The 9187-nt window shown below is 58.5% G+C and overlaps 1 protein-coding gene across 1 annotated transcript; it reads right to left on the reverse strand.

Annotated features, from left to right (window-relative positions):
* Window positions 1–2107: 2107 nt before the first annotated feature.
* LOC117652519 (toll-like receptor Tollo) lies at window positions 2108–8559 on the reverse strand. The gene has a single exon (XM_034397484.1). The coding sequence runs from the start codon at window positions 8307–8309 to the stop codon at window positions 4125–4127; it is 4185 nt and encodes a 1394-aa protein (XP_034253375.1). The 5' UTR covers window positions 8310–8559; the 3' UTR covers window positions 2108–4124.
* Between the last annotated feature and the right edge of the window lie 628 nt (window positions 8560–9187).

Genomic DNA, 9187 nt, shown 5'->3' on the forward strand with positions numbered 1-9187 from the left:
GGGGGGGGGCGGCAGCGAGCCCTGCGCACACACGCCCCGGGATTCCGCGTTCTCGCAACAATGGCCACCCTTTGGCCTTTCTCACACCTCTGCATTACCGGCCACCAAAACCTTAATTGGCTCAAATACTCGCTGGCACCACACTGTCCAGGCACTGTCCAGGCACTGTCCAGGCTGTCCACGGCCGAAGGGGAGGGGGAGGGGTCAGGGTGCGTGCGACCACCATGTCGTCCTCAAGCGAAATTCCTTCACACCCGGCTCGCCCTGCCCGCCCCTCCGCTCTCTTCTTGTCCGCGTTAACGATCCGGCGTGTTCTCGCCCCAAAGAGCCAAAAGCCTCCGCCTTTTTGGAAACGCGCCGCACCCTGTAGCTCTGCCCCTTCATGTAGGTCGCGCGAATCGCATGACTTTTCATTGGCTGGCTGGGTAGGCGGGGCGGCGGCGGCGCGGGAGTGCTGCTTTTGTCCTTGCCTGTACTTCACCTTGGTCTCCATTGCGGTTTGGCTCCACGGAGGAAGAATCTCCTAGGGACGCGTCAGGCCGCCAGTCACGCACTGGTTTTCACACTTTAGATTAACTTTTGAAATACGGTGACGCGAGCGGAGGGCGCCCTTTGGGGGCTTTGTGAGAACTTCATTCTCGGCTGATGATTGGGTTGGGAACATTGTTGGTTTGCTGGCAGGGCTTATGGCTCTCGATCAGGCGAGCGCCTCCCGCGGGAACGGCGTAACTGGAAGGACCTTCGCGGCGGATGAGAGGGTTCGCCTCGCCGGGCACCCTGCTGTCGCGTTGCCGTCGGCCCCGCCGGCAGCATCTGCCACTGCTTATCATATCAGCTAAGCTAAGACGTCCTTAGTGCGCTGTTTCTTACAGATCTCATTTGAATTTGCGCGCCGCCGTCCCCGTTTCCCGCGTGACAGTTTTTTCATCCGCCATTGCACTCGGCCCTACACTGCTCCACACCATGCACGCACGCACGAGCCTTTCTGCTCCGTGACAGCCTCGTTATTAATTTCCACTGGCGGGATGAGAAATCCTGCTGTCACAACGCGCGGCACACGCCGGCCCTTTCGCACGCGAGCGCGAGCCCGAAAATCGGCCCTAACTGGACTGACCTCCACGGATTTGTCGATTTATCGCCGCGCAATCGAAGCTGAAGGCAAGCATTATATTAATGCGCCGATAATGCGCCTAATTGTGCTGCGGGCCGAACTGGCCGACGGTGGCGACGTAAATCAGAATGCGGAGGTATTTTGAATGCAGCTTGTCAAGCAGGCCGGGCGAGGCGGGCCCGCCGCGAGGCTAGCGGTACAGTATGCGGGCTGGGATGAGAAAGGGATGCCAACCGCAACATTCGTGTAGCCATCCCGCTGAATCATAATTATTCGCCCGTGCCTGCCAGGCACTGCCAGGCCGCCGTGCCACGCCATTCCCATAGCGTATAGGCTCGGAACGGCTTGGTTCCGCGAGACGTGCAGCATTTTTGCGCCATGCACTGCTGCCAACCCAACCTGCCAACGTCCCGTTCCATCATTAGCCGCGTCATTTCCGCGTGGGAACACGCGGAATTGTCATCTGATGGAGCGGCGGCGTTATTAGGATTTTGAGCGGGAGGCTGTGCAGCCTGCAGCTTTGCGTTGTATTATTCATGGGCGTGCATTAGGGGCCGTAATATTCTTCTTCTAGTTCGCCGTCCAGGAATGCCCCTGTATGTGAGCGGCCCCATGTGTGTCCCCTGTCGACGCTACACGCCGCCGTAGCGGTTCAGAACCTACATGATGCATGTAATGTGGTGACAGAAGCCAGCGGAGGATTGCCATTCATTCATTTATGTATTCATTCATTTTCTAAGTTCTCATGGTTTCCATTCATTTTGACATCCAAAGTCATGTTGTTTTTCATGTCCAGTGTGTTTGCTCTTTTGGATTATTTTTTTCATTCATTTGAGTCTTGCATCGACTTTCATTCAATGAACTAGTGTAATATGTATTTGCATTATTTTTAAACATGTAAGTGTTATAATTTGTTTCCTTCCTTCTTTTTCTTTCTTTCTTTCTTTCTTTCTTTCTTTCTTTCTTTCTTTCTTGGGTAAATGAAAAGGCAAAGACTTAATAATGTAACGAGTATAATATTTATTTATAAAATGTTTGTTAATATGTACACATTTATACAGGAAAACAAAAGATTTATGTACAGTCAATACATAACAGTTTATGATCTAGTATCAGACTTTCAGGAAAAAAACATATACATAGCGACATAGAAAATTGAAGACATTTCTATATAAATAGGTGACCAGTATGATTGTGGTGATCAGCGCGCTCTGTGCTGACTAATTCAACAAAACTTAACAACTTGAAACTAGCATTCAGAGTGCCAGCGCCGGTGTATCCGTATGTGATTCAGAAGCAGATATGCCATCAATATCAATGTATCGGCATCTTTTGATTCTGCATCACATACGGAAAAGACGCTCCTTCAAGCTCAAAAAGAAATTACAAAAACACAACTCTGAAATCCATCGTCAACTCAGTAAAATGAAGTGCTTGTATCGGTTGTTGAGCCACAATTATTACAGGGTCTTTTATCACACTTGGAAGATTAAGTTGCCAATTGGAGGCCCTCTGTACATTAGATCACAGTTGTACCCCATTCTTCGGCCCTAAGTATCACAATTTCGCTTGAAATACAAGCAAATAAATAAATAACGTAACTGTGCAATATTAACAAAACATACAGTCAGATTGAATGGGTATTTACACAACAGCTATACATATGCACAAATTATACACTTTTATGCAGGAATATCATAAAGGTAAATTTTTTCATATAACTATCAACTCATTGCAGACCATGAAAATGTGGCATTGAATGACCAATCAATGGTGACTTTACAGTGCGTACAGGGTGAGATAATACAATGCAAGTATGAGCAACAAAATCACAAACATTTGGTTCAATTTTAACTTTACAGAGCATAAAAAGGCGACGTGCCGAAGCTTGACTGGTTCATGAAAGTCACATTAATCAGACCTAACTATATCCTTCCCGACTTTGATAGAGTGGCAGCATGTGTGAATAAGAGGAACACGTGGCCCTCGAGTGAGATTCAGGTAACAACGGATTTTCACTTGTGACGATCGAGACTTCGCGCCTGTCAATAAGACTCGTTATTCCAGAACGTGGGGGCAGCTTCCGTTCGTCCCGAAACAAAGGCGATCCCCAAAAAAATCTATAGACGAGTCTGGCGGGCCAAAGGTTCGGTGCTAACTCGCATTGTGCTGGATCAGACCTGGCGAGCCCGACGAGCTATGTCGAATCGCCACCCAGAGTCAGCCATTGTGAGCCACCCTTGGCTGTCCTTTGCCAGCCGGAGAGCCACGCAGGGCGCTGGGCTGGGCTGGCCTGGGCCACCATTGTGGCCAGCCTCCTATGATATATAGTCAAACTATAGAGTACAAACATGCTCACATAATATGGCGCAGATTCATTCAGTGGTCATCGGCCGTCTGGCACAAAGGCTAGGTCAGTATAGAGATTACATCACAGCTTGGCGTGGCTACGTGGGGGGCAGCGGGCGCCAAAACGCAAAATACTGGCATCGGCAAAGTGACAATAGTACAGGGGAACCATTTAGCTACATTCACAGCCATTCAATCAAGATATTTAGAGAGCAGTTTACGTGCGTATTCACAATGACTGGCTTTTTGTGTTTAAAAGTCAAGAAATCAATAAAAATCACCGGTCTACAATTTGAAAATTTAAAATAAAAAAAAAACAATAAATAAAAGACTTTGCCACACAGTACAATCATTCGAGCAATGAAGTGGCTCTGCTCGACACAGTTAACTAACTAAAATTATAAATAAGGTACTTAACAAACTCAGTCTGTGTCACTGAAAACTAAAGCTTGGAATGCCAAATCGCAAACAAAAAAACATAAATATGAAAAATTGTCATTACTCTTTTCCTCACTTTCTTTTCCACAGCATCCATGACTTTTGCCAGTGACAATAAATAGTAACAGTTCGCAAACAAAACCCTGTCGAATGCGTGCCCGGGCCCTGCCGAGCCGCACTGGTAGGATGACTCACACACACACACTCACACACCCAGCCAGCCGGCTCACACAAAGTAAGTCCTGCCGGGCTGGCCGGGGGCGGCCTGAATGACCGCAAACTCCCCGTTGGCTAGCCTACACAGGGCGGGCTGGCACGAGGACGGCGCCAGGGCGGGCGCCAGGCCGCCCAAGGGCCCCGTCAGCGGCCCCGTCAGCGTGTCCGGGATGGTGCTGTACACGTGGCTGTCGCGCTGCCGCCTGAAGGAGTGGTGCAGGCCGTACGGGTTGTGGCGGTCGATGGACACGTAGCTGTGCTGGCTCTGGCCGTCCGAGGGCGCCGTCGCGTAGTTGTACAGCTGCTGCAGCTGCGGGCTGGCGGCGCGGTCGTCGTGCGCCTCGGACTGGGTGGGGGTGGGCCCACACGTGGGCGCGGGGAGGAAGTGCTGCGGCGCGCTGTACTTGTACCAGGCGTCCAGCGAGGTGGGCGCCGCGGTGTAGCGCGCCTTGCCGGGGCCGTGGCCGTGGCCCGCCTCGGCCGCGGCGGGGGACATCTTGCCCAGGGTGGCGGGCGCGGCGCGCTTCTTGCGCGTCAGGGGCAGCGCCGCGTCCGGCATGGCGTAGCGCAGCTTCTCCCAGAAGCGCTTCTCGCCCCAGGAGATGACAGTGCAGGTCCGCAGCAGCAGCTGCAGCTCGGGGTCCAGGGCGAGGGCGTCCAGCGCCGTCGTCAGCAGCAGGATCACCTTGTGGCGGCGCACGGCGGCGCGCTTCTGCTCCAGGGAGGCCTGCAGCGCGGCGCGGAACTCGGGCCGCGTCCACTCGTTCTGCAGGAAGCTCAGCGACAGCACCAGGACGACGCGCCGCGACGCGTCCGACGCGCCCAGCACGGCGTCGGCCAGGTAGCTGGCGCCGCCGCTCATCAGGTGGATGTCGCGGTAGTGCAGGCACAGCGAGTAGCCGCTCTGCTCCAGCTCGGCGGCCACCACCTGGCTCACAAAGTCCTCGTCCTTGACGGAGTAGGCCAGGTACGCGTCGTACAGGCGGTCCTTCTCGTCGCCGGCCTCCGCCATGGGGTCGCTGAGGATGCGCACGCCGTAGCGCGAGTACGCCCACAGGCGGACGTCGTGGCGGAAGATGAAGACCAGGGCGAGCACCAGGAAGACGACCACGATGGAGGCGAGGGTGGCGGCCACGATGGTGACGTAGTCGTGGGCCAGCAGCGGCGTGGTGTACACGGAGCCGCGCTGCACCACCGAGGTGGCCACCACGTTCTGGCTGGCGTCGCTGCAGCGTGCGATGACCTCGGCCACGGTCTCGGCCGCGCCCTTGCACATCATGCGCGCGGGGTCGGCCGCCCTGCCGCTGTCCCTCATCCAGGCCTCCATCTGGGCCACGTGCTCGCAGTCGCACGTCCACAGGTTGCCGTCCAGCGACACTTGCGCCAGCTTGCCGGACGCCGAGGCCGCCGCCAGCTGCTGCCACGGCTTGAAGTCCTCGATCTTGTTGTCGTCCAGGCGCAGCACCTCCAGCTCGCGCATGGCCGTGAAGGTCTGGTTGCCGACCTTGTTGATGTTGTTGTGGTCCAGGTACAGTTCGTTGAGGCTCTTGAGCGGGTCGAACTCGAAGCCGCGCAGCTCCTGCAGGTGGTTGTTCTCCATGTGCAGCACGCGCAGCGAGTTGGCCCCATTGAAGGTGCGGTTGTGGATGTTGGCGATATTGCTGCCGTTGAGGTACAGCACCTGCAGCTTCTTCTTGCCGATGAACACGTGGCTGCCCAGGTCGCCCAGGTCGTTGCCGTCCAGGTAGATCTCGGTGGCGTCCATGGGGATGCCCTGCGGCACGGTGCGGTAGCCCGCGTTGGAGCAGTCCACCACGTTGGAGGCCCACGTGTGGTCGTGGTAGCACGAGCAGTTGTCCGGGCAGGTCATCTCGCAGTCGCAGGCGTCGAACTCGCAGCAGTGGCACAGCGCGAAGCAGTGGGTCTCGTAGGGGCAGAGGAACTGCGCGGGGGTGAGGTCCAGCAGGGGGCGGGTGGGGTTGCCGCGCGTGTGGGCGAGGCGGCACGTCACCGAGTCCAGGTCCAGGACGCGCGGGTGCTGGCGCAGGTGCGACAGCTGGTTTATGCGCTGCAGCCACTCCATGGTGCAGTCGCAGTAGAAAGGGTTGCCGCCGATGAAGAACTGGGGCAGCTCGCGGTCGTCCGGCACTGGGGACAGCCTCAGCGCGGCCAGCTCCATGCTCTCGATCTTGTTGCCGTACAGCACGACGCGGCTCAGGTTCGCCTTGCGCGAGAAGGTGCCGGGCTTGACGTCGGTGATGAGGTTGTTGTTGAGCAGCAGCGTCTCCACGCTGTTGGGGATGTTGGCCTCGGCGATCTCGGTGATGAGGTTGAAGCTGGCGTCCAGCATCTTGATGCGCAGCTCGCCGTCCTTCTCGAAGTAGTTCTTGAGGCGGTCGATCTTGTTCTGGTGCATGTCGAGCCACTCGAGGCTGTTGGGCAGCAGGGCGTAGTCGAACCAGGCGATCTGGTTGGCGGACACGTTGAGCCACACGAGGCCCGGCAGCTCGCGGAACATGTCCGAGAGGTCGGTGAGGTTGTTGCCGTCCAGGCGGATGGCGTGCAGCGTGGGGCTGGTGCCGAAGGCGCCGCGCTCCACCGACTCGATGCGGTTGTCGGCCACGTTGAGGATCTGCAGCGAGGGCAGCGCGGAGAACGCGTCCTTGGGCAGCAGGCGGATGCGGTTGTCGATGAGCCGCAGGCCGTACAGCTGGTCCAGGCCGTGGAAGGACTCGTTGCTCACCGCCGTGATCCTGTTCTCGCCCAGGTCCAGGGTCTTGAGGAAGTGCAGGTGGCCCAGGCCGGCGGGCACCTCGGTCAGGTTGTTGCCGGCCATGCTCAAGTCCTGCATGTTGGAGCAGTTCTCGAAGGCCTTGGGGTTCACCTCCTGGAGGTGGTTGTGGTCGACGTACAGCTGGTGCAGCACGTACAGCCCGGAGAAGTGGAAGGACTCGACGCGCACCAGGTTGTTGTGGGACAGCGTGAGGGCGTGCAGGTTGCTGAGCGACGAGAAGGCGCCCTCGGCAATCACCTCGATGCCGTTGTGGTCCAGGCTCAGGATCTGCAGCGAGTACAGGTCCTGGAACACGTGGGCGTCGACGCGCGTGATGTCGTTGTGGGCGAGGTTGAGCACGACCAGGCGCACCAGCCCGGAGAAGGTGTCCCGGTTGACGCAGCTGCTCGTCAGCTCGTTGCCGGACAAGTCCAGCACCTGCAGCTGGTCCAGGCCCTCCAGCAGCCCCGGCGCCAGCACGCTGATGCTGTTGTTGTTGAGGTGCAGCTCGCGGAGGTCGCGCGAGGACTGGAACAGTTCCGGGGGCAGGGCGGTCAGCCGGTTGCTGGACACGTTGAGGGTCTGCAGGGCCACCAGGCCGACGAAGGCGCGGTCCGCCAGCGCGGCCACCGCGTTCTCCTGCAGGTACAGCTTCTGCAGCGAGCGCAGGCTGGTGAAGCCGTTGTCCGGCAAGCTCGACAGCGCGTTGCCGGACAGGTCCAGCTCCTCCAGGGCGGCGTTGCAGGACTTGCCGGGGGCGGCGGGGCCCTCGCCCCAGTCCGAGAAGCCCAGCTCCATGGCGTTCTGCAGCTTGTTCCTGCTCAGGTTCAAGTGCGTCAAGGTGGCCGACAGCGGGCAGAACAGCTCGGGCGGCAGGGTCCAGACGTTGTTGTCGGCGAGGTCCAGCACGCGGAGCTCGGCCAGGCCGCGGAAGCTCTCCGAGTTGAACTCCATGGCCATGGCGGACCAGTCCGTGTTGTGGGTGCGGATGGAGAGGTGGCGGAGGTCCCGCAGCGGCGCCAGCACCGAGCCGGGCACGTAGCGGATCTTGCAGTGCTCGATGGACAGCCGGCGCAGCGCGCGCAGCTGGCCGAGGAAGCCGCCGCCGCCGTGGTGCCGGTTCTCCTCCAAGGAGCTCTCGAAGAAGAGCACGTCGCTGCACTCGAGGCGCAGGGCCGTGACGCGCTCCGCCTGCGAGGCCGTCAGGTTGGCCAGCAGGCCGTCGGTGCCGCCGATGGTGCGCAGCCGGCACGCCAGCACACTCTCGGACAGCGACACGTCGGCGTCCACGAGGCCGTCGTCGAGGCGCTGCTGCCACTCGCAGTCCCGCGGCGCGTCCTGGGGGAGCACGCGCGCCGGGACGCACGGCAGCAGCACGGCGAGCACGAACAACAACATGGTGGCGTTCGCCGCGTTCGCCATCACCGCACGTAACACATGGTCACAAACACTGGCGGTTTGGTTTCAAATCCAGGGCGAAACCAAACAGTCACACTAACACAAGCACATAATCCAGCGATAATCCACACGGGCACTAGCACACTGCACTGGTATTCCTTGTCGATAATCCAAGAAGTTGGCCGGTTCACTAGCAACGCGTCGTAGCGGACGTTCGCGTCGTACGTAAGTGTTTCGTGGGAGGAGGTGCGGCGGCAGGACCTCCCTCTGTCATGACCGGCCGGTGACTGACTCGTCGCGCCGCGCGCCGCCGCCGCCGCTCCGCCGCGCTCCGCGCTGGCTCCGCGTGCCAGAGGGACGCCCCCCACCACCGCGCCAGCTTGCCGCCGCCGCCGCCAGAGCTCGCGCCACGCCGGCAGAGGGGAGTCGGCCGGACAGTGTGCCTGCCTTGCTGCCTGCCCTGCCTGCCGGGCGCGGCGGACGGTCGGACATGCAGTGCCAGACAGGTCCCGACCGGACCGGCTGGTTAGTCTTCCTTCCGATCATCTCCCCAATTATGAGCCGGCTAAATTATAGTTTGTTTGCGGGGCCTGGAAGGCCTTGAAGGGCATTAGCGCGGCCAAATCGATTCGTTTATGTTGGCGCGGACAAGCCAGCAGTGATACTGCTGGTCATCACTTTCAATCCCGATGCGCAGCGCTCTGCAGACGAGAGTCGTCTCTCTCGCACCTCTAAGGGAAGCACCATGAGTGCGAGAGAGACAGAGCGACGAGAACGACTCTCGGAATCAGTCTGCCGGCGTGCTCAACTTGACCGGCCCGCCCGTCGGGGGAGGCGGTGAGCATTGCAGCCCGTCTACTGTAAGATCTTACGGCTCTGTGCAGACAATGTGCTTCAAGCTA

This window comes from Thrips palmi, unplaced genomic scaffold, assembly GCF_012932325.1.
Source record: "Thrips palmi isolate BJ-2018 unplaced genomic scaffold, TpBJ-2018v1 HiC_scaffold_7, whole genome shotgun sequence".
Taxonomy (NCBI): Eukaryota; Metazoa; Arthropoda; class Insecta; order Thysanoptera; family Thripidae; genus Thrips; species Thrips palmi.

Excerpts from the sequence above, each read along its gene's own strand:
- LOC117652519 (XM_034397484.1), bottom strand. The coding sequence starts at position 8,309 with ATGGCGAACGCGGCGAACGCCACCATGTTGTTGTTCGTGCTCGCCGTG.